The sequence below is a fragment of the Coturnix japonica genome, chromosome 3 (assembly GCF_001577835.2).
Source record: "Coturnix japonica isolate 7356 chromosome 3, Coturnix japonica 2.1, whole genome shotgun sequence".
Lineage (NCBI taxonomy): Eukaryota > Metazoa > Chordata > Aves > Galliformes > Phasianidae > Coturnix > Coturnix japonica.
The window spans coordinates 8,479,045-8,505,614 of record NC_029518.1 but is presented as its reverse complement, the minus strand read 5'-3'; the positions used below and the strand labels follow the sequence as shown (position 1 = coordinate 8,505,614).

Below are 26,570 nucleotides of genomic sequence, written 5' to 3'. Positions count from 1 at the left end.
AATTGCTTTCAAATTGGCCACAGTTTTACATAGAGAAACCGCACGAACCATTCATATTGTAGTTATAAGCACAACAAAAAATCAGTGGGTAATCTTCACGTGTATCTTAAGTTTCAGTTGTAAAACAGAATTCCTGAGATGCTGCGTCTGTGCTTTGTATTCTTCATTTCTGACCTGTTTTCCACAGGTTATCCATAAACAGCTCATGGCAAATGAGTGAAAGATGGAATTATTGACTTACCTCTTTGACCATTCTTTTCCAGACAGATTTTACTATTTGTAAGAAAAAACTTAAAGTGCACAGACAAAGAATGACAGAGAGCTTCTAACTATTGAAAAGTTATCTCCATATACATGCACTTCATTTCTCAGAGGAAAACCTTACAGAACGCAAAGTGAATGAGTAATAATATATATATAAAAGAAAAATAATAATAAATAAAGTATTAGCTACGTTAACCACAGCTCCCTTTTTTTCTTTAATAGCTTTTTCTCATTCCACGTCTTGGTCTTCATCCTGTGCCTTGTTGCTTCAGTACTGCCTAGACAAATAACAGCTGCAACTCTTTGCACGCTTCCCAGAGGGGACTGCATTTCAGAAAGCCAACTTTATCTCCATGTCTCAACTCAACAGAGTAATATCTCCTTTGAAGAGACTTGTCTGATGGATTGAGGCCTAGAAATCAGCTGTAAGGGAGCATAAATTAACCTCTTAACACAACATCCAAAAAAGGAAGTGTGCTTGGATGGAAATTTTAACAACTACCTGAATATAATTTGTTAAAGTCATTGTCAAGAAGAGATAATAAGTAAGCAGTTATGTGGTTCCAGTAATAAGGTACTGAGCGCTTAAAATGTTATGATAGATGTTTCATGCATTTTAATGGACACAAAGGCAAAATGTGCTAGATACAGCATAAGTGTTCTTAATATAGGAAACTGCTCATCAGTGACATGCACTAGGTAGATGCTTTTAACACTATTACCTCTTCAGTAAAGTACATTGAAAAATGAATTACTGTTCTTACAACATTAATGAAGAGTAATATCATAGCTAAATGCTTGCTAGACTTCTTCATCAAGGTTAAACTTATGCAATGATGACTGCAGAGAAGCAATGATAAAATAACCCATATTTTCCAAACAGTCACACAACTAAAGCTAATACATACTTACATGATATTTTCTGCAGGTGAAATAAAGAACTGGCCATCAAAATGCCACAGATGGTAGAGAAACTGAGACCTGAAAACTTTGATTTACCCAGATAGGCAGAAAACTGTACTTCCGCATTACAGCACTACACATGAAAAGGAAAAGTCTTGCTGCACATGCACTTTTTATCACTTTCTGTAATCAGACCTCATGGATCTTAATGTTGATAGAGTAAAATGATTGCTTACCATGGATTTCTGTCAGACTTCCAGCTGTAGTAATGTATCAGAATCAATTCAAGTTAAATTTCTATTTGGTAACTACTTTTTTCTTTGAACAGGAGGTAGTCAAATCTTCCCTATGCAGCTCTGTTCTTTTAATCAATCAAACTGAGAAATAAAATCTGATCTGACTTCCACTGCAGTCAGTAGCACTTTCAATATTTCACCGCTCTATTCATAATAATAATTAGTGAGATAAACAAATTTGGCAATTCACCTTACTGTAATCTAGATCTACTGCAATGCTCAACAATTGTGTTAGCGCTAACCAAACAACCCATTCAAATCTCATTCCTTCTAATTATAGTAGATTATATTTTCTTTATCTCTTACGTGCAACTCTAATGCATTCATTTTGTTCAAAAAAAAAAAAAAAAAACAAATAAAAAAAACACCACCCAAACAGTCATTTGATAAATTTTTTCAAACTACGTACTATAGCCATGAACATGTGATGTGCTCATCAGAAGAGCAGCGTCTACCTGCAGAGAGATGGCAATTTGTTTGGTTTTCCTTGAAATGTACTGGAGATGAGCACTGCAGAATTGATTCACAAAGGCATTCCATTTGGATAAAAAGCCCTAAGCCTATTATTAATATACTTAATTGATTTGTGAACTAAAATATTAATGATTTTCACATATTTTTAGGCAGATTTGTTTGGAAAAAACCTCCAAGAATTTATTAACCAAAATAAATGTAATCTAATAACAGAAAAACAGTGGTATTTTTTCCACAGAATAGTGATTCGTAGGCATATTCAAATGTTTTTCATAAAGGCGTTAATAAATGAGCATCACAACAGCATTATTCTTTTGAAACAGTTCTAAGCAACAAAGTAAAAAATGAATAAAGGTATTTCTACATGTAATCTGATAGCACTTCCAATCTACATTTAAAGTCTGAAGCTTCATCAACTCTGCAGTGCTGAGTTACGCTTATTTTGCCTTAATACTGAATACTAACAATGACTGTCTTTTAAAAGAGCTGAAGACCAAAATTTCCTGCTGCAAAGCTCATAGCATTAAGTAAAATAAACAGTCACAATGTTAGGCACGTATGAAGCAGAATTTTTCAATGGTTTAACCTAATTATTTGACTGGTTTTAACTGCTAATAGCCTGGATAATATATATATATATTATATATATTATACACACACACACACACACACACATATATATGTGTGTGTGTGTGTATTTTCCCCTTTTCTTTTTCTTTTTTAGAATCTACTGAAATATTTGCTTGTGTTGTCCACTGCCATCTGTGGGGCAATAGCTTAATTTTCACAGAATCTGATTACAAATTTTAGAGAGTTGGAATGCAAGTCTTCCTTTCACTAACTATTCTTCCATTAAATACAGTTAAGGACACAATAGTGCCTTTGCCAGATGAGACCAGAAGTCCAGCTACACTTTCTGTAGTACCACAGTTTCAATAGTGGCTAAGAAAAGCTTGGACACTGAATTGCCACTGTATATTAATTACTAGCTGAATTGTTACAGATTCTAGTGACTAACATCTCATACATTTCTTGAGCTATATTAGCTGCCCTACTACAAGAAGTCTTTATATATTTCAATTTCATATTAATTTCTTTATATTTTTTTCATAGCTGCCTTGTCATATATATATATATATATATATATATATATATATTTTCCTAGCTAGTCTAGGCTTCTCAGAGTACATAATGCAATCTGTACTTGGAAATCTCCTTGTTACATTATGCTGCATTTTTCTCATCTGAGTTTCTCATGTGAAACAGTAACCAAAAAAGCGCACAGCATTCAAGACATGCACAATGACTGCACAGTAGCCTGAAACTGCTTTCCTGTCTGGTCTTACCTCCTTTTGCTATAGTTACTAACATCCTTTGGGACTTCTGGTCAGTTCTCAGCACTGGGCTGTTTTACAAAGGCCATTTACTATGACTGCACTATTTCATCAGCCCAGTGCTAACAGAACCCATTGTAACCATTAAGGTTACCTTTTCTAGAATTATTCTGTACATACTAACATTGAATTCTACCTACTGTTTTACTATCCAGTCATTCAGAATTCTGAAACCCTTCAGAAAATGTTTATGTGCAGCTCTTTTAATATTATTGTTTACTTGTCTAACCACATCTGCAAACAGAATAACAGAATCATAGAATGGCTTGGGTTGGAAAGGACCTTTATAATCACCCAGTTCCAACCCCCTGCTATAGGCAGGGACACCTCCCTCCAGACCAGGTTGCTTGAGCTTTCCTCCTCATTGCCCAATCATTTACATACTAGTAGAGATTCACGTGGGACCACGAATAGCAGAGCTTTACTGTGAGCTGACTGCCACCACAGACCATTTTATTAACATGTCTGACATTACATGAGCTTTTACATATTCTTCTCCAGAAGAAAAAACATGAAATAAAGGACGTGGTTTAGTGATTGCTCTTGGTAAGCTTATGGCTGAACTTGGAGATCTTGAAGTTCTTTCCCAAGCTAAGTGATTCTATGATTCTATAATAGCAACAGTACTCCTGAAGAGAATATCATTGTTCACTATGCCTCTGAGAATGGATTATAATGCACATCTTCTGTCATGACAAAAAAACTGGGAGGTTAATTTAAATCACCAGTCCTGAAATGTGATTAAGTTTTCTTCCTTTCATATGCTGCATAAGAAATTATTGAAAGTAGAATAAAAGAAATTTAGGACCTGCTATTCATCAAAAGCTTGCTTTCCAGTGATTCCTCCAATAAGAACAGTGGAAAGGTTCAGTTTACTGCTGAAAAGTCTTTTTATGAAAGGTCTGATAGGACCGGTATGAAAGACGACTCCTTTCATGTAAATCTGGATTTATTAATTCTACTGTATCATTAATATAGATCTCACACAACCCGAAGATTGCTTTGTACCAGCTGGTAAAATGGTCTGTTATATGCTTGAAGCATTTTGCTTTCCCATTCATCTTTCAGGGGTTCCCTTGTCATACTATCTCTTGTTCCCCATTCCCCTTTTAAGGGTTCAGGCTCAAGTTTCAGAGACAGCAACTTAAGTGAATTCCAGATCACGCCTTTGGGTTCTGCTGATTATATTTTGGCAGCATGTTAATATTCAAAGGGCCAACTGAAATATATCCAAACCACAGTCCTGGCTCATGTAGCCCTACCTATACAGTAAATTGGAAATTATTTCTAATTGGCCTAGTATAATTGAATGGTATGCTGAAATATCACAACCGGAAAGAATGATACTTTCAAGCAAAATCTTAAGGTTTCTTAAAACTTTCATATGGTAGAGATGAATAGGGAATCTGAATCTCATCTCTAATTAGTTTTTTATCTTGTAATTAGAGATGAGTCTCCATATTCTAGTAATATTCAAATTCACATAGACTTGTCTTTTGTCTTTTATTGCTGACTTATTTTACTGTTTTGAGCTACTACAGAGCACACAACTATGCTTTAAGAAATGTTATATATTTCAATTACTGAGGATCCTTTAAAATTAATTATATATTTAAAGTGCCCAAACCAGAATGTAGGTCTTAATGGGAGAGAAAAGATAAGAGAATGAAGAAAAATAAAATAAAAATAATAATTAAACAACAACAATAACAAACAAACATACACATGAAAAGGAAAACACCTATTTTCTAGCAAAGGAACCTGAAATTGTAATTTATTGGCAGTCTGCTAGATGACCAACAGCAATTTCCACTTTTGGTAGCTAAGAAAAAGCAAACACAGATGAAGACTTTCTAGGCAGCATGGGCATAAGCTATATTGCTATCCTTCATGTAGACTGGAAGCACAATCTGCTTACAGGTGAAAGGAAACAGCCACTGCTTTGCTCCAAAAGTGAGCAAAAAGATCACGGGAAGAGAGGACCAGCTGTATTATTGTATCTCCAGGAAGTAAACCATACCTAGTATAAATTGTATGGCAACTTCACCCTGAATTTACAGAGAACAAGGAATCATAATATTCTCTCCTAACAGGCTTCTATGCCTGTCAGCATAAGCTATGGGTTGTCCCATAACTGTTCTACTCCACTCAATTGTGGTTTTACAGGCAACTCTGTTTCCAGTTTTTTTTTTCCCTGGTCTGGTTGTTTTCAGCCTCAGTTCACACAGAGTGATGAAAACATACAAACAGGATGGGATTAGTAAACATCCAGGATGAGGAACTAAATACTCCACTAACACTGACTCTAAGTGAAGACATAGCCTTCCTTTTCATGTCTCCTACTCTGCAAAGTATTGTCATGCCCCAAACAGAGGAGAATACCTGACTGAACTCAGAATGAAAGTGCTCCATTGATTTGCTGCACGTCTTCTCTGGTAAAGATCTTTTACATATTTTAGCAGGCTGCCAACAGTCCTGAATGATGAACAAAGATCAAAGCCATCCGATAAAATTTGAAGGCACAGTATAAGTAAGCAAACCAATTACAAAATTGTATTTTAAAGGCAGCTAAAATACTGCATAGTTTAAATGATTTTCTATTGCCAAAGACAACAAGAAAGGAGGAAATTACATATTCCCGTCATTCTTGTCACCAGAGATTGAGAAGTTAATGAATGGAATTTTATCAGTGCTTGATCAAAGCACTATGTGTAGCCTGAAAACATGCTGCACTTATGGCTTTTCAACACACAATTCTCCTGTTCTTTGTGGATAACCTAACATAGCTCCTTGACATGCTTTTTTTTTTTGTAGGATGTCTTTGCAAGAAAAAAGTGCAGTAACAGAAGGTACATATTCCAGAATAACTTAATCATATGGAGTTTGTGCATCTGCAGAATACTGAAAAGATGGTACAAATGGAAGAAACAAGAGAGGACTACAGAGAAAAAGCAGAAATGAGATAAAGTGAGAAATAAATAAAAATAAAAGAGAAAAAAAATAGAGGACATGAAGAACGGATAGTTACTATGTAGGCAGAAGGAAGAGTGCAAACAAACTCAACAAGCCCAGAAATTTTCAGCTGATACAGTTTAGGAAGCATTAGAACTGGAAAAATGGGACATTAAAGTTAAGTCAAGATCATAGGTCTTAACATAGCTGCAGTGAATATACGGATATATAGCACACTTGCATTTGCTCATTAGTCATTCAAAATCTGCTATGTATGTCATGTAAATCTCACAGGATGAAATTCTGTTTCTAAAAACATACTAGGATAAAAAAAGTTGATTCAGTACATCTGAACTCACTGCTCTTTTAATTGCATACTGTAAAGCATAAATTATAATGGAAACAACACTATCCTGAATCCACGTGAAACTTAGTTGTTTATGAAGGAGCAAGATCTACAAGCTGTATTCAAACAAAATATCAAATGATTTCAATGGCATTATGAGTACATAATGAAATATGTGTTGGATTTGATCTTAAAATAGCATGGGCGAAAACGTAGAAAAGTGAGAATTTTATTAGGTGTAATAATATATGAATAAATATGAATATATAAATAGTCATTGAATACCTAAATAAGCATTGCATTATGCAACGTTTGTCTCTCAAAGTTGAGTAGAACATACTTCTCTCTCAACAAAAAAGAAATTAATGGTCTTTCAAGCATTTCTCTGTAGGTAGTTTTTAAGGATTAGCTCATTAGTTTTGTATACAAGAGCCGTACAGTAATCAACTTAGAGTTATTTGTACGGAACACCTACAGCCAAGCAATCCTACATGAGAAGGATTTGTGTTATTTGAACCAGCATCACTTGCCTCTGTCTTGCATACAAATGAATGTTTGAAAACAAAACCTGAAACAATAGTAGCCAGTTTTATACAGGTGTTTTCATAGTATCATAGTCTCGTGGGGGTTGGAAGGGACCTTAGAGATCATCGAGTCCAACCCCCGGGATCTGAGCCTCCTGTGTAGCAGAGCAGCACTTCTACCACTTGCACCACAGGGGGGATTCCAACCCGGGCCCCGGTGTTGCAAAGCGGCATTCCTACCACTGCGCCACCGGGGCATACTTCTGACGTTAGTCTTAACACTGACATAAATGTACATGCAGTTTAAGAGGTCTGTTTATTCCATTTGTTTTCAGACTTGAACATCTGAAGAACACGCTGACGTGATTTAAGGGTGAACAAAATCAACATTTCAGGAATGGTATTTTCTAAGTGACACGTGAAGGAATTTTGAGTGTTCCTAGGTTTTATAAAGATATCGTTCTTTGAATGTAGCACCAAATAAAGAAGTTTGATTGTATTATGCTATTCAGTTCCTCAAAGCTGTCATGGCGTAAACAGTCTCTATAATATTTTTAAACCAACACAGGCTTAGGAGTAACTTATTAACATTCTGAACTTTAAAAAATATGTCTTTATTTCACATAAGGAAGACCACAAAATGCCACCTCTTCTGCAACACGACATTAGCTAAAGGTGAAGTCATGGCAAAGCATAGAGCAAATTGCTACCACAATTTGAGCTCTGACCAGCGAATGCTGCTCACTCGATCAGCAGTGAGCAAAAGATAGGTTTCAGGCTACACTCAAAGGAGAAAATAAGGTGCAACACCTACTCACTAGCTATGAATATTACTGTAGGAAAGAAGGCACTTACATTCTTTATCTTCTTTTCTGTCTCCGATCGGTCAAAACTTTAGTTTTTGAGTGATTTTTTAGGCCTTTTCTTCAAATTTAAACCAGAAAACTTCATTTTGATCTTAGCTGTATGTTTGCTAGGGTAGTTATAACAAATGGCATTTCATTCCCACCAGTGAAATTACGTCAAGATTTCTAAGCAACAGAAAGGCAACAATCTGAAAACAGATTCCCTAAATGTGAGAAATAGGTTTCTTTCTATCAACATAAAAGCAGGACTGATACACATCCACTTCTTGGTGGACCGAAAGTCACAAAGAGCTTGAATTATTGAATTATTGTGGATTATGACAAAATAAGAGGCTCAAGTTCTGGATAATGTTGCTTCAAAACAAATTGTATGGTCCACTGAAATCCAATACATTGTCTAATAAGAAAGCATCTCCTAAGGACTGCTGAGAGCAACACTTCTTCATAATAAAATTAAAGCACAGAAACTGCTTACAAAATGTTACCTATTTGTCAAAAAGCTACAGCAAATGCTGATAAGAGAGTATTGCAGTACTTACCATGACAGGTAGTGAAAGCTCACAGAAATCTGTGCAGTACACAAGCAGTAAATGGAGATGGAACTAACCATGAAAGTTCATTTCTAATAAGAAAAAAGCTATAAGCGAACTGCAAAGAAAGGTAGTTGAGTATTTGATACCAAGGATATTTTGTACAGAAGATCTGCTGCTTTTGTATGAGACCAAGAAGATTTTGTAACTGCTAATTCAATGCAGTAAACATATCACTGCTTTTTGCAGTCCTCTAATGGGATGCTTATTACTTACTCTGTATTTTCAGGACTCCTATGATCTAAAATGTACTAGAAGATGTATCCTGGAAAACAATTTATTTTCATGAAACCTCATTTTGTTTAGAAGAGATTTAGAAATAAAACACAAACATCTACTGATCTACTGACTTATTGTGTTGTGACTCTACCAGCATGTTTTTTCCTTGTTATGCCCTTTCAAAAGAATTCTCTGATGTTATCAAGGAATTTAAGAAACCAGAATTATTGCTTTTGCTATAGAAAAAGATAATTTAGTAGTGGCAGGTCAACTCATTATCTTTCTTTACAAAGCTGTTTGCTTTATACGTAGGATTTTTCTTCTAACTGGACCTCGATCCAGAGAAAAATAATTGTCCTACAACTGACACCAACAAAATGTTTTCATTAATTGACATATTCAAGTTTGTAACTAAAGTTTAAAGGAATCATGTTTTTTAACCTTTATACAACATGTCATCTTTATGCCTTAGTCATGCAAACATATACTGCATTGAAGAGTCTGTCTGGATTTAAGCATGGTACAGATTAAAAACCTGCCCCAAGAGAAATTTTCTTTTTAATCTAATTTAATGCAACCCCTATTTTAATTTGAGGACTATTAGGCTATTAGGGGAAGTTATTTTGATGACTTTTGGGAAACTATTTACACTATAAATTTTAACTGTGAAGTTTATTGTTTAGTTTTGTTTTCATTTGCATCAAGCCAATCCTTGGCCTGCAAAAACCTTTTGGGAAGGGAAAGAAAAAAGAACCCCAAACTCAAATCTACCATACTTACTATCAATACTTTTGTTGACACCATTCAGGAATTCCATAGACTCAAAATAAAATCACAGTCCTTTTTCTCCTTTCAGAATATAGCCTCTTAATCCAAATAATATCAGAGAAGTTAAAATTTAGTCCATTCATCTGGTAATTGTTTCCCTCTGTTTCATAAACATGCATATCACAGAGAAAAAATGTTCAATTTAAAGTTTCTTACATGGTTAGAGTGTAAAAAATCATCATAGAAATGCAGTTAATCTCAGACTTAATCATGTCCTTACTGTAATATATTGTGCTCTCAAAAAGCAGTGGCTTAGCAAAACCAATTGTTTCACAAGCAGACAGTTAATACAGTTAATTGTCCAGGAAGATTATGAAATCAGAATTCTCACACTGTGTACCATTATGTTCTTACATTCTCATCATAGGTTGGAGGTAACATGTCAAGAGAACTAGAAGGAGGACCAGAAGGAAAAGATATTACAGCTTATCAGAAATGTTAGAAATTTGATAAGATACTGTCAATAAAACAGCCTGGATAGGAGAATACAGTGCTACATACTGTGCCATATATGTAGAATTTACTGCGCATGTTTACAGCATAGGAAGGACAAAAAATACACACTTGAGCATATGATGACTTTTTACACATCGATAATTAATCATCACATTTCATTAATAAATTATCAAGCACTTGCAAACTGTCCACAATCACTTTCATCTAGTTTGCATATTTTATAATGGTGGAATAACGTTTTAAAAAGTTTGAATAGGCACTTACTGGAATTACAGTTAATCCTGATACAGTCTAGATGGGGAAGAATAGATGAAAAATGAAAATTTATCCTTCAAGGTAATAGCTGCAGACATCCAATAAAATCACAGTCCACCCTTCCGGGGACAGACACATGCAAAAATGGCCACTCCATATCATCAGTCTTTTCATACTGTTATAACCCAGATATACTGCGATAAATCTTTATAAATAGAAACGACAAATAGGGTAAAAATGGCCAATTTCAAACAAAGCTACATGGTGACAAATCTAAGTGAAAAAATTCGGATTAAATGTCAAAGATGCTTAATTGAGGCAGGCTGCAACCTTTTCCCCATCTGTGAAAGAACAGGTAATTTCTCTCAGTGCAATTAGAAAGTGCTCCGTCACAATGGGTCATAGAGCAAGCCGGGCCTCAGTCAGACACCTTGGACTGCTCTTGTATAGTATACCTCAAAGGCTGATCTACAACTGAATAGCAAACTGAAAAGCCAATCTCTCAGACCTACAAGTAGGGCTTTGTATATCTTTATCTTTTGTAAGTATAGAATCAGTAAATAGCAAGTGACTGCATTTAAAGCTATGCTAAGGAGAAAATGTCTGCAAACTCATAATTGGGAACACTGTTTTCAGACTATTTCCTTAAAAAAAATAATAATAACAAAAGAGTACAAAAGAGGGTGAGAAGGTGGGAAGGGCAGGAAGAAATATTATTAATGCATAGATTTCTTCAGTTATTTAAGCAGGCAAAAATTGAGAGAAGTGGGTTATTTTTACATATAGAGAAAATGACCTAACCTATACTGTGCTGGTTGCCTTTATTATCACATTAAAAACAAAACAAAACAAAAAAAGAAAACAAAAAAAGAAAGAAAAACAAATATGTACACTTGCTTTGCACATCTCCTCCCACTTTATACCTTTGAGGAACAGATACACCATTAAACCTAGATTTTGTTGCCATATAGCTGAGTTTGCCATGTGTCGTCAACCGCATCAGAAAAGTGGTCGCAAACAGCCAAGGAGCAGCCGCCGCACACCCCCTGGTACAGAAGCCACCGCCGCCGCTCCGCTCGCCGCAGGAGCCCGGCACGACACTAGGGGGAGCTGAGGGAGAAGAGGACACGGTGACACCGCGGTCCCGCTCAGCCAGCGGTATTGGCTTGAGAAGTCGAAAGGGAGGTGGAACTTTGCACGCTTTCTGGGAATCGCCTTATTTGTGATTACTTAATGGTGGGGTTATAGCTACACTCCTCTTTATAAAGATCATTCCACAGAACGTGGCTGACTTCATTCACCGAACATGCATTTTCCTAAGCATACTCCTTCAGATCCTGACTTGCATGTGTAAGCACTGCAAAAGCACTTATTATTATTCATATTACTGTTATTACTAATTAACTAGAGGAAGTGATAACCTAACATTTTATACATCGTATTTCAAAACCATTTTTTGGGTTTGTTTTTTATTTTCCTTTCTTTTTCTTCTGTAAAAGGGTTTGTGCCTCCTGTGTTCACATGGCTGTTTGCTGAGGGCCGCAGTCTTTGGGCATTGAAGGGTTGTGTTATTGTTCGATACTACAGAAATACCACAGAATCGTTTAAAAAAGAGAAGATGGGTTTACTATAGATTGAACTGCTAAAAAAAGGAGACCAAGCAATCCATCAGTGGAAATCATACTTAAATGAAACATTTTCAGCATTGAAACTAGACATTCTTCGTAATATATGTATGTTGCATATTAGTTGGAGGATATTAAACTGATCTACATACATGTTGCTTCTGCTTATCTATTTAAATAGTGGAACTGATACAATGGAGAAATTGAAGAGGGAGACCAATTTTTCTCAATGAAGAAATGTACTTTAGCCTAAAAGAACCACTGATGAACCAGTCTTCTCTTTTTAGAACACACAGTAGTACAAAAATACTGTGATGGAGTATGTTAAGACTAAATAAGGAACACAAAAATGCAAAAAAATAATAATAAAAGGACATGTATTTGTGTGTATGTGTGCATATGCAAATGTTGCACTGACATGTGTTTGTATATTGCTTCAGTTTACTTTGAATGTTAAAACAGGCTGTTTCATAAATGTTTGCAAGCAAAAAGAAAAATGCAAAGAAAATGCTAATTTCTTGGAGGAAGAGTTTGTTACCTAGGTTGACAGTTAGTTTAACTCGTCCTGCATCCAATTCCAACCGGAGGGTATCGGCAGACTCCCTGGAAGTTGTTGCCATTAAAATGCCATAAGCTCGTTGAGACCTGAACCGTAAAGAAACATCTTCTGCCTCTGTGTGCATCACAACAGGGAGCTGTATTTTCATAAACATACTTCCATCATAGCTTAATATTGTTGCCTCTGAAAACATAAGATAGAAAATCAGTTATTAAAGAAGTTAATGCACTATTTGTTGGTACCGCTCAAACAGAAGACGGTAAGCGTATATTCACTCAGCACGACATGGAAAAATTACATATTAAAATTATTACCGAGAAGCATAAACAACAACAGTGAAAAACTCAATGTCTTTCTTTATGCGGGATATTTTGGTGCTTGTAAAAGAAACACAATTGCTGTTTTAACAAACAGGTGGGTAAAATCACCTGCAAATAAATGCTTGCCAGACAGGCCCCGTACTATGCAATATACATCAAAGCCTGTACAAACTAGCCAGGTAAACAGCTTCTTAAAAGGTCGTGTCTGACTGTCATCCCCCTAGATAAATGCTTTAGGACACTTTATGTGCAAACCTCTTGGGATTGCTACCACCAGTTATGATTAACATCCAGTCAGCAAAACAAAGCCTTAAGGAATTAGGATGGAGGAGGTGAACATCATACATGGTTTGCTTGAGAGCAAGCTGCTTCACAATCGTGATGGCTGAGGTCTGAGAGACTCAAAAACGTGTGTACAGACATGGAGACAGCCTCAACCTGAGGAGTGAGACTGGACTTGGCATATTGAGGGTAGGATTTAAAAACCCCTAAGACAAGCAAGTAACTGTCAGATTCAGACATTGCAGAAAGTGCTCCCAGCGAGTGACGTGGGCACAGAGCAGTCATGACCTGTTAGGCCCCAGAGCAACCAGCCACAAGTCATCTTCTCCCAGCCCCCGTGCTGGTAGCAAGATAGGGAGCAGAAACAACACTGCTGCTCACAGGGAGCATGGCAGTTCCTAGAAAGCAAAGTCTGTAACTTCTTTAGAAAAGTAAAGCAGGATGATCAAGTGCTGCAGCCTGTCTACCAGCAGAGCCCTTGGAATTGGCTGTCAGGCTCACAGATGGAGATGTACTATAGTGGAAGTGGCAGCAAGTGTGCAACTTTCCTTGCTCAGAGCCAGTCAGCGGCCATGCCATGTCATAGAATCACAGAATCACAAGGTTAGAAAGGACCTACAAGATCATCTGGTCCAACCGTCCTTCACAAGCTACTAAACCATAACTCGTAGCTCCTCATCCAGACACCTCTCAAACACTGCCAGGGACAGCAACTCCACCATCTCCCTGGGCAGCCATTCCAGTGCCTGACCACTCTCAGAGAAAAAGTTTTTCAGCAGGCCCAGAAGTACCATACAGTAGTACCAACAGCCATTCTGTATGACTAAAACCAGTACCTGGATGACAATGAATGCAACCTGTCTTAAGCATATCTGATTGCTTGTCTACCATTACTTTGCTAAAGACCTTTTAGCTTCCTCCATACGTTTCCTACATTATTTAACCCACCCCAATACTCTTAGGCACTTAGGCATACTTATCTACAGCAAAGGTGTACTGTGGTCCTATACAAAATAATGGCTCAGACACTACTGTTTATTATGTTTAATCAATATAATAAATAAAATAACATAAGAAATATCTTGCTTTATGTAGTGTCAATACTTGAAACACTATAGTTTGTCAAAACTGTTTACATCATTTTATATTGCCTATTAAAATAAGGGCTGTTGGTACTCCTCCTGATTCTCATAATCAGAGCAAAATCAGATTAATGTTATAGGTTGAACATCATTCAAAAACACTAGAGATCTTTGCTATTATATTATTTTCTGAAAATAGAAAATAAAGCCATCGGAATCAACCACTTGCTGTTTTTCCTCTAATTATTTAGTCTTTTAGAGAATGACACAAAAAGGAAAGAAGAAACTCTTAATTTAATCACAGATGACCTGTGAGTTTAAAATCATGGAGAACAGACATGATGTGATTAGATCCTCAATCCTCCTAAACCTTGCTATGCCAGCTATTTTGGAAACAGATGTTCCAAGAACAAACCAAGGAGACTGAACACAAGATCAAATGACTTAAAAGGTCCGGGGCAACCAGGAAACCCCTTTGTATCAACTATCTGCTTTCAGAATGGGGAGCTTTGAGTTACAGGCTTTCTATGATACAAAGTTATCACAGCAAAACTCACAAAAAAACTATTAGGAAGATGGAATTTCATCCATCGATGGCCATAACTGAAGATCAGTGATACTACATATTTCTAAAATAGAAAAAATAATAATGTTTAGTTCACTTACTTTGCTTCAGTCTTTACTGCTAAGATTCATCCTCAGAAATCCCAGAGCACATCTGGAGTACAGTGTCTGGTCTTTCTAGTTCAAGAAAGACGGGGAACTTCTAGAGAGAATCCAGCAGAGGGCAATAAAGATGATTAGGGGCCTGGAGAATTTCCCTTGTAAGTAAAGGCTGAGAGACCAGAGAGTGTTCAGCCTGGAGAAGAAACTTGACTGAGAGGGGATCTTATTGGTGCTTATTAATACCTAGTGAGTGGGAGTCAAGTGGATGTGACAAGGCTACTTTCAGTGGTGCCAAGCAACAGAACAAGGTGCAATGGGCAGAAAATGGAACACAGGAAGTTCCATATGAACATGAGGGCAAAAATTCTGAAGGCTAAAGAACACTGGAACAGGTTGTCCAGAGGGGCTGTGGAGTCTCCCCTGGAGATATTCAAAACCCACCTGGATGCCTTCTTGTGAGACCTTCCAAGGAACTGCTTTAGCAGAGGAGTCGCTCTAAATGATCTCCAGAGGTCCCTTACAACCTCTGTGAACTAGTCATAAATATAAGAAACCTCTGACAGCACAGTGAGTTTCCTCTTCCCTTACTGCTGTTTTCTCATTCATTGAGGCCCGGCCTTGATGGCATCTTAATGCTTCCCAAACAGGTTTGCTTTTTGGACAGTGAGAAAAAATAGTTTCAATATAAAACAAAATATTCTTGTTTTGAATCTCCACATCTAACAAGAGCTTTTGTTTTAGTTCTTTAACACAACTGTTTCCATCCTGCAGTACTTCAGCTGTGCAGAATGGATTGTTAATTTGCAAGGCCTGTTCAATAAGATGATGATGATCTGAATGTGTGGATGCAATAAGTATTACAATAGCTACGCAAACCTCATGGGAACATTTCATCTACAAATTTGTATTCCTTTTTGCTCAACTTGCTTTGGACAGACTACTTTCTATAGCATTGTGACTTCATCTTTCTTTAAGCTCTGCACTGCTAGCTCATCTCATGTAAAGACGGTCTTTTTCCCTCTTGTTTAGCTTCATCTTGTTATTAAATGCTAACAGAGCATAATTCTAGCTCAGAATGTGCTATGAGCAGTTTTATCTCTTTGAAAGAGTCAAAGCCTCAACATCAAGGAATAGTAATTTTACTATCATGTCAGTATTGGAAGTATGACACTGAAAAGGAAAATATTAAAAAAAATCTTATTGAACTTTAATAACAGCAAATTTGCTGCCCAGTTTCTGGGCAGCAAATAAGTACGTGCCACTGTATGCACTTATTCACAAGAAATGAAGAGCAACATATAATTTACAGACTGATAAAAAAAAATATTTTATGCATTTGTTCGTGTGTTATCTATCACAGCTACTTTAGTCCATGTGGGCCCAATGCTTGAGCCTTAGAAAAATCAACAAGGGGAACCTTTCCATCGATCTGACAGAAATGATACCTGATATGCTGTTATTTCCTCAATAATCTGTAAACAAAAGGGGAAATAATACAGGACTAAAGTTAGTCTGAATCAGAGACAGAACCACTATCATGACATTTTGAAGACAACAAATGGTTCTTCATAATACTAATCTATCATCATATCATCTGTGTTGATTTGTTTTGTTTTTAAATTCAAAACATCCATGAATAGAGTAAAGGAATGAAAGAGATTTAGTTAATTTATATGCATGGATTATATGTATTTAATGTGTATGCAGGTATTCTGCATGCACAATATGTACTTGCACACAGACACTAATTTAAATACATTTTCTCCTCAAAATTGTCACTTGGGTATATCTCTGAAGACATATATTTTCCTCAACACTGATGAATTTACTCTTGCACACCATTCCTAGCTGTCCTGTCAAAAACACAGTCTAACAAAAGGCAGTTGCATACTGTAGTCCATAATGGAAATAAGATAGTAAGCTAAATTATATTGCTCTGACAGCTGTCTATCCATCTGCCTTAGTTTCCATAATCTACTAAAGCCAATCTACAGATTATACACGTTTACTACAAATCTCACATAAAATCAAGAATAACTTGTAACAGGATAAATATATATATATATATATATATACATATATATATATATACAAGCACAGCATACAAAAAATATTCATTTTATGTATGCAGAAATTAAATTTGAACTTTGGGGTTTGCGCACCAAAATAATTTCAGATGTTGCATTATATGGAATACATCCATATACCAATGTCTGTACTTCCATTTTGGGTGAAAGAGTACAAAAAAATAAATGGCTATATACTAAGTGGTTAATTACTGTTAGTTTACTGCAGATTCATTAATGATGTAACCTATAGTATCCCAGTTTTTAATTTCTAATACTTTATTCTAACAATTGCCTTTCACGTAGAACTGTATTGTTGAAATGAACAATATTTCTATTTGGCTTAAATTAGTTTGAACAATCATCATTGTGTTATTTACATCACAAATACAATAGGTTATCAGTTATTACACATGGGTAGCAGTCATAATAACTTTGTGTGGTAGGATGCCAGCACATCGCTTTCATAATCCCAAAAGCTATAATCGCATTAACGCATATTCATTTGGGATACAAATATTTCTGGAACGAGATCTCCTTTCAGTGTGGTTTCCTCTGGAAGCCCAAGAAGAGCAGGAAATGATCACATATTGTCTGAACTGCCACACAAGATTTCTTTTGGACACGAACCAAACACTGTTGCAGAGAAGCCAATTATACCTTTCTAATATCACCATTCCCACGAGGGGAATGTGCTGGGAAATCAAACTTTATCTTGGAAGGTATCTGAAAATATAATACGGGAAATAAAAGAGACTAAAAGATTTTTACATTAAGAAAACCTTACATTAAAATTTTACATTATCGCCTGTCAAATATAGTTACAGGAAATTGCTACAAAGTCCTTTGCAGATCTACATGCTTTTTTGTTGCTCTTGTTCGTTTCTTTTTTAAAATGCATCCTAGCTCTCTCTCCAGTTGAAAAGATTCAAGCCCTCTTTTTACTTCTGCCATATGTAATAACAGAATTTTGCCACAGGGTGGTACACCAGACATGTTTAACTGAAGGCTTTTGTAATCCATCAGACAGCTCAGTTATGCCCTCTGCCAGCTTTACTCCACCAGTAAAGCAACCATCTGGAGATATCAAAATCACTGGCCAAGAGCCAAGGTCTTATATATTCGAAAAACAAGAAGAAGACAACATTGAGAACCTACTTGCAAACGCTAATAATATGATGGTATTAATTCTATGTAAATGCACGCATGTAGTTACATACAGCTGGAGGTGGAAGAAAAGCTACGCAAGTTGTAGCATGAGACTTTATAAAAATAAATCTTCTGTCATTCAAATATTTCTAATTTTAACTGGAATATAAATAAACACCAAAAATATTAACTATACATTTCTATTCTTCTGCTTGTATTAAAATCTTTTATTAGCACACTCTATATCTTTCATTACAGACTTTTTTCCTATAACTATCAGACCTCAGCTTCTGTCTTCCTTTCCATTATCTGACTTTCCAGTTAAATAAATGAGGTCTATCAACTTTACATTTACCTTTTCTACTAAATTAAGCGAATTAAGATGAGTAGAAACAGTTTCCTTGGGAACTAGGAACTTCAGAAAAATGTCAAGTAAGAAATATAGATTTCTGTACCGATTCTTTTGCTTTGATTCACAGCTGAAGTTCTGGTTATGAATTTAAGAGATACAGTGGAATTTAAAAATAAATTTAATTACATGGTGGTATTGACGTAAAGGGGCAGAGAACGAAACCTCAGTTTGGAACAGGAATGTGCATTTAGTAATGCAATATTAACAGAAATTACTTCTGCAAAGCTTTTCATAACTCATCAATGCACGATGAAGAAAAGGAGAGACCATTTCCAAGAGACATTTAGCAGTCACCAACTCTCCGTCAAGGTCAACCAGTACTTACACAACTGAAAGTCACGTAAGCTCTCTCCTGGAATGTTACTTCTTCCAGTCTAGAGCAGGGCTCTGTCTACATCATATGAAGTCAAAGAAACTTCTGCCTCATAAGAATTAATGATAATTTACCATTTTAATAATCATGTGTGCATTAAAGTGGAAACACAGTCATCTCCAGAAACTTACCTCTTTCACAAGATCTGCCAAGGTACCCTGTCCCAGAGCAATCACAAACATATCTGTTCCACCCATCCCTGCATACACCATTGTTTTTACAGGGATTGCTAAGGCATGGCTTTGCAGTTTCTCTTGAGCATGAGGGTTTTACTCCAGCTGTACTTTGAATTTCAGCCATCTGTCGAATATCTTTGCTTTGGCCATCAATAAATAAATCTCTAATGCAGCCAACATATCCATAATTGAGAAGCGCTGTCCACACCTCTGTTGGGAAGACCAGACCTGCTTTATTTTCTGGTAAGCCTCCAAGATACAAGTCATCATCCAAGTCAAGGATTTCACTTTCCCCTGGTGCAGTATATGGTGTACGTAATGTGTTCACAGATATGGTCCCTGAGAAGAAACAAAAACAAAATGTAAGATTTTCAAGATATTTAAAGATTTTGGTACTGTCATTATGTATATAGGTATATATAGGTTTTCTATACAGCTACACAATAATAGATACATATTTATGGCATGACTGCATACTCATGTCAGAGAAAAGTCAAAATCTCCTTACCAATCTTGTGGGGGCAGGAGGAAAATGTTTTAGAGTTATTTGCAGATACACCCTGTTTGTGCAATAAAAAACTCCTCACAGGCGATTCAGAGCACTGAGGTTGAGGTTTCATTGATAGGTTGCAACCTGAGAGGCAAATCTGCCTTTGGTTTGAATCCAAAGACACTGCAGTTTTAAAGAGAACTTTGAGAAAGACTTTTTATTTTTTTCTCCATTAAGTGCAGGAGAAAAATACTCATCAGCTGCCAGGCAGGCAATCATTAAGAAGATAGCTATGTGCTCCTAGAGGGAAAAATCAATGCCTCTGACACTTACCTCAAAATGCTTGCATGATACTAAGAGAGGGAGAGTGGAAGTATATAGAATCTGAGAAAATCAGAAATATCTTTTGTGTTTAAGTTAAAAAATAAATTTAAAAGGCTAAAATAAAATCCTGTTTCTACAAAGTGCCTGAACAAAGCAGAGAATTTCTTACGTGTAAGATAATGAAAAAGCAGATAATCAACTGCAAAGATCCTCTGTAAAGAAGCTGTATTTTCAAAAATAATAAGGGTATCCAATTTTTACAACTGGAATAGGCAGAAGCTCCAGTTTAGTGCATGGAATCAGAGAACACACTTTTTATTTATTAAGCAAAATCAGTTGAAAAATGAATCCTTATGTAGATCTTCACATAAGCAAAGCCTCCTCACAATTCTGTAACAGCACAGAAGCAAGCAATATATAAACCAAAACACTACGTATGCTATCAGGTGATCACAATGAACCAGTCACATTGTGTAACTCTTATCCACTGTATGCACTTTTAAGTGTTAAAGATAAGAAATTAAAGAGTTGCGTTTCCCACAATGTATTGATCATACATACATATATAAAAATTACACAATCAGTCCTTCCCACAGTTAATATTATAGAGATTTCAGTGATAACAGTGATAATCAGATACGCCTTCACTGTGGTAGGCATGGTTGTGCACAAAAATAATAAAACTTTTCCAAATATAAATCCTAAAATGAGAGTTTTAAGCAAATACAGAGGTCTAACAAGATGACCATTCTCTAAAATGGATACAACTTTAAAATCTGGCTTCTATTCCAGCAATGGAGTCCTGTGGGAGCCATATATTTTACTTCTTCTTTTGTTGGTTTGACAGTCTGCCTTCAAGAACATGGACAGAATGAATACCTAAACAGTTTGGACATTTAGTTAAACCTCTTGGGATAGAACTCTCTTGCGGCCTGACTCCCACATGAGGCCTGTGATGTATAGATTTTAGAAGGGCTGGATTCTCATACTGCTGCCATTTCCCTAGTATCCAAAAAGGACTGAAAAAGAGAAAAACCATTTGCACAGCCATGTTTGCATGTTTGAAGAATGGGTATATTTTCAGTTTTCGCTTTTATGCATTGTCATAATCGCAAAGTGAAATTTCAGCCTTAGCTGTGAAAAGCAAGCATGTTGTACCACAGTTCTGTGGTTTTGCCCTTTTTTCATCCCCCCAGACCTCCGCTTTTTAAAATCTCTAAGACTATTTTGTTATGTTAAATATTTTTAGTGTGGCTCAGATTCTTAAAGCAGGATGCGGCATCCCTATAGAGCAGATCATTCCTCCTTTAAAAAAGTAAAAGATATTTACAATATTTTTCACTGCTACTGCTGCTTGCTTTCACCTGCTGCTGCAAATTTAGGACCAAATACTTTAAACCTATGTTCACACATCTCTTAAATCCACACAAATTTAATGAGCTGAAGAACCCCAAAGATGTACAACCTCCAGCCACAAGCTCATCCAATTGCATAGTGCTGTTTTCTACTGGGTGACTACACTAGTGTTTTCAAGCTGTCCATGATGCTAGAAGATTCCTTGGGCTCCACTGCTATTAAAAACAAACTTCATCTTGATGTATTCCAGTAAAAGAAGAAAAGCAAATCTCAGATAATGTAGCTGAGGTTCAAAAGGTGACTTGAACAAAAAAGGTACTTACATAAAAGGTTCCTAAAATGTAGGTTACTGCTGCAGTCTGGTGACTGTATATTACAGTTAAGCAGGAAAACTTTGCTGTGTATCTTATAAGGATTACCCTAGAGAAAGCTCATGTTGTATTTAGAATAGATAGCAACAACTTATAAATGAAAGAAACCTCTCCTCTCCTGAAGAAATAATATCACATACTCTTGGGACAAGACTTCATAAATCAGTGTAATCATGGCATCTACCCATGACTAGGAATAGTATAATATAATAAGAAGAAAGGAGACCTTTATTGTGTTCTGGAAGGCCTTAGAATACATGTTACCTGATTGGACTATCTGAAATTAACTGCTGGACATTTCAACAACAGATGAGTTACTGCACAAGTGACTTGTTCAGACAACCATGACTTACATGGGGGTCAAGAAGTATCCCTAACTGACTTAAACATAGGAGGAAGAGCCTCTCTGTGGAAACAGAAAACTATAACCTTAAATTACAATATCTCTGCATTAAGAGATATCTAATCTGATACCTATTTGCATAGCACCTAGCATAATGGCACTTAAAAATTAGTGATAATATACTGTTTCTTCACAAGGAGCAACACCGAGATAAAAATGTATGCCAGGAAATAGATAGTCTCTGTGCAATTTTTTTTTGTTTGTTTTTGTTTGTTTCTTTGTTTTTTAATTCTCAAGGTAGGAAATACTATTTCCACCAGAAAGGCAAAGAAAAAAAGCTAATAGCATTTGAGTTGCTAGGCTTGAAAGAAGGAAAAAGGGGAAGACTCACTGAAGATGATAAGCTGTGACAAATGGGGTGTTATTTAGTCCCTACATTCATGAAATAATGGACTCTGAAGCTAGTTATAATGCCTTATTCTCTAGAAGTTGTAGATGATAAATAAATGGCCCTTACAATGACCTAAAGATGAAATGATTCTACAGTATTTCACCTAAGAGCAAAATGCAATTCAAATATTCAGAATCATCTTTAAATATTGCACACACATAAAAAAGAAGTTTACGAGATCATGATTTTCAGCAAGAACTGCTTACTTATAAAGGGTAACTAGCAGGCATTTCTTCAAAAAGCAGAAGTCAACAACATAAATAAGTGACAGCACAAACATGAGCAAACTTGGATATATGTTGGGAGATACGTTTGGGAGCACGTTTACCTAGAACTCTGAGCATGATGCAGATTGGCTGAGAAGACTGCAGAAGATGGCAATGGAAATGGTCAAAGGCTACAGAACATGGTACATAAGGACAGTGAGTGGATGTGGTCTTTTAATCTCTAAAGTAACTGAAGACTAGCATAGTAACAGCATTAAATCATAAAAAGTAGATCTACAACATAAAAAAAAAAAAAAAAGCAGCAAAAATAAAAAAAAAAAAAAAAAAAAAAGTGTTATTCCTACCGTGAACAAGGAAATTACTAACAATTTCTGTGTTGCTGTTTGCTTTTTTTTTAATATTTAGAAAAATTCATCCTAGGAATGGATTGCACAGGGACGTTGTAAAGTATCCACTGCTGGAGTGGACAGTGCAAATATCTGTCAAGACTGACACAATTTCATTATCACTGTGGTAAATGGAGGGGTGAAACAGAGGATCTCTCAATGGATCACTACCTATTTTTTTTATTTTATTTTTTTAATATGAGATAACAAACAACTGAAAGGCAGTAAGAGGGTCATTGGAAAAATTGTAAGGTAAACCCAGTACCTCAAATATACAAACTGTTAACACTAATTGAAATCTGACATTTCTTAGAATGCTGGAAAGATGGGGAGGAAGGACTTCAAAGATATGTAGGTGTGAAAAAAGAACTCCCAACAACAGTACATATAATTGATGTCTGCAAAGTACTACTTAAAGATACTAACTACGTCCAAACTCTAATGGCATACTCTAGAGATATATCTGGTATTTAAACTGTAACTCTAACTTTAGCTCAAATTTTCATAGACTTCTTAACCCTTACAGGTTACTTACCTATCAATATGTTCTGATATGTCTTTACACTTTACATGTAGTTGGGTGTTGACCAGAAAGGTAAAGTTTCCTTTCTGATTTCACTGTGTAATGATGATTTCCAAAGGATAAATGGCAGTTTAGTAAAAAAGTATTTAAGGGTTATCCTCGAGTCTGGCAAATGTAGCAAAGTCTATGAAAACTTTAAACAATACTCAAACCTCGGAATCCACATACTAGCCTAATTCTCATCTATCACAGGAAACAATGGGAGCAAAGACCTTTATGGTTGTTTCATGGTTTTGGTTTATTTTTTCTTCTTTAACTGCAGAGTTGGCATTACTGTTAACAGCAGAACATAAAAACATTTCCCTTAGGTATGAGTTAATGAATGTCTTCAATCATATTCATTATCTCAGCAATTTAGGTTTTCATAAACGCGTGTATTAGGAACTAAAACATTTCTAAATCATATCTCAACAGTTCTGATCAGCTTAAAAAGATGATTGTAAGTATCAGCTACTCTGGTCTCCATGCTTACCTCATCTAGTCTATTTAGTTACTTTTTGGGTACATGAAAAACTTGAATTTGCATATTAAGAAACGGTGAAAAATCTAAGAAAAGAGTACGGTTTTCTAGGTACACTTCACTCGTTGTGTACTAAAGCATAATATAACAGCTGTCACAAGGACCACAGCATGCAGTCAAGTCATGGCTCAAGTGAAGCAGCTGTGATGTCCCTGTGCTTTGGAGCAACTCAGATAGCCATGAGTGCTGGGAGGAACCCAGCTCACATGGCAGGATGTAACACAGGTCATGTCCTGTACAGCATACACTTGATCAAGGTGTGTTCCTTTTCCTCAGTTGCATAGCTAGCACAAGAGGTAGACTTGCTTAACATTGGGCTAAAGAATTGCTGCTCACCAAAAACCAACTTTTCATGTAAGGAAGCACTCAGAGAAGGACTTACAGGCAGCAGGGTGGGATTCTGCAGGGTCAGGACAAAGTCTGTAGTTTAGAGTAGATGCTCCCTATGACTGAGAGTCCAGAAGAGAGCAAAGAATGAACTAAATTGAGTACTTGCTGATCCAGCTAATGCTGAAGTCAAGGAAATCAGCAGAGCTCCTTGAGAAATGTCACAGCTTTCTATTATCTGAGGGAGCCACTATGCATTCAGCTTGAAGGCTGGGAGTAAAAGGCTGCAAGACATCAAACTTCACTTGGTGAAAAAAAAAGATTATTTGAGCTATTTATTCATCAGCGAGAGAATCTCTTCCTCTCTATTTGAAAGGCTGGAAGTGTTTTATCAGCAGCAACAAGAAAGCTTAGGAAAAGCTGAGTTTTTTTAATATATAACATATATTCATTCACTTGTATGAAAATCAGAAGATAAGCAAATGAAAAGTGATCATATTCATATGATTCAATTTAAATTTGGATTGGATTAGAGAAAAGAAATGAAAAACCTTCCTGGAATAAGAGGAATTTTATTATTCAAGGAAAAAGGCATTGGAGATGTACATGCATAAGTCATGAAGAAATAATTTAAATATATAAATAATTTGTTTCAATCAGCAAAAAATGCAACGTATAGTTTATTGATTATTTTAGTCATCAGGCAATCATTTTACTTGGTTAAATCTGATGGTTTAAGATACTACTCAGGCAATATTCTCATTAAGAATATTAATAGCATTGCCACTGTTATCTCAGTTCTCACACTGTAAAGTGTTATTGTGTGTATTTAAAATTCCAGGATGCTTTTGATGTCTGGTTCAGATTTTCGATAACAATTCAGATGCCCATCAATAAGTGAACATATTTATTCACTATTCCAGGTAATAATTCTGTGTTTAAGGGCAAGTAGACGATATGGTGATTTGAAAGAGTAGCATGGTAAATTAAGTTTGCCCGTATTATTTATAGGTATTTATTCATCAGTCAGGTTATTTTTTCTATACATAGATATTTGACTATTTGTAATTCTACTTAAAAAATAAGATGCAAATCTGATTTTAAGGTGACTATTTCTTCCTAAAATTACTATGCATTCTTGCCAAATTCCTTTAAAAGTTCTAATAATTTAAATAGAACAGATCCTAAAATCTCTTAATGGCAGCCATAAGCTACAGAATTTTGTAAAGCAGAAATGCAGTACATTTCTTCAAATATGACTTGGAAGGTAAGTATAATCTTTGCTTTTAGTAGACTCACAGAGGCACATTATTACAGGATTCACATCTCATATGAAACAGCACTGAAGGTGGAAGCCTGAAATGAAGACTGTAGCGTAAATAATGTAACCACTGGATATTCAATCACAATTGAGGTTTTTGAAAATTAATTATTTATTTTTTACCTTGAGAAAAGCAAATACCAAATCAACATATACTCAGAAAATCAAGCTCTATACAACTTGAATTTCAAGCTCCACAAAACAGGAATCAAGTCAGAATTTTTAACAATTCTATAGTAGACTGATCAATCGAATTTGGTCTGCCTTTAGCATGGATTTGACTGAAATCTTAAAAGCTTAAAAGTACACTTAAATTGTCTTGATCTGTCTATATTTAGAAAGTCATAAAAAATGAGTTTTGGGAGGATAAAGATTCAAAAATCAATTTCAAATGCAAATCATTCAGGATTCACCAGAAGGTAGTGGGGAAAAACCACAAAAACCAAAGCAGGTTTACTTGTGCAGCAGGCAGTTTCAGAGTGTATATAAACTTCAGGTAGAATACTGATCTTGATTAGAAAATAATTTGATGGCCTAAACAAAAGGCTCAGTAATGGTTTCCCTAAAAAACCCTGATAAATACAGGCATGTTGTTCACGTCAATATATGTATATACACTCATGATCAGATGTTGCATCAAGATAACAACAGCCAGTTAAACTCATTACATGCTAGGACAAATTTTAGTATCATTAGGAAAAGTTTAAAATTCTGTTTTTAGCATTTCTGGAGAGATCATTTCTCAAGTTAAATACTATAGAATACAAGCCATACTGACACAATTCCAGTTTCTT

General features: G+C 35.8%; 1 protein-coding gene across 33 annotated transcripts in view; it reads right to left on the bottom strand.

Moving 5' to 3' along the window:
- Positions 1-26,570, bottom strand: part of NRXN1 (neurexin 1) — a 606,274-nt gene that overhangs the window by 353,376 nt on the left and 226,328 nt on the right. For 24 of the 33 annotated variants that reach the window (XM_015856854.2, XM_015856856.2, XM_015856852.2 and 21 more), the window contains 3 exons: positions 19,033-19,416; positions 12,531-12,734; positions 10,377-10,403 (listed from right to left, as the gene is read on the bottom strand). In XM_015856854.2, coding sequence (XP_015712340.1) covers positions 10,377-10,403; positions 12,531-12,734; positions 19,033-19,416 — 615 coding nt within the window. The remainder of the gene's footprint in view (positions 1-10,376; positions 10,404-12,530; positions 12,735-19,032; positions 19,417-26,570) is intronic. The other 9 variants (XM_015856861.2, XM_032443909.1, XM_032443908.1 and 6 more) reach the window with 1 other exon arrangement.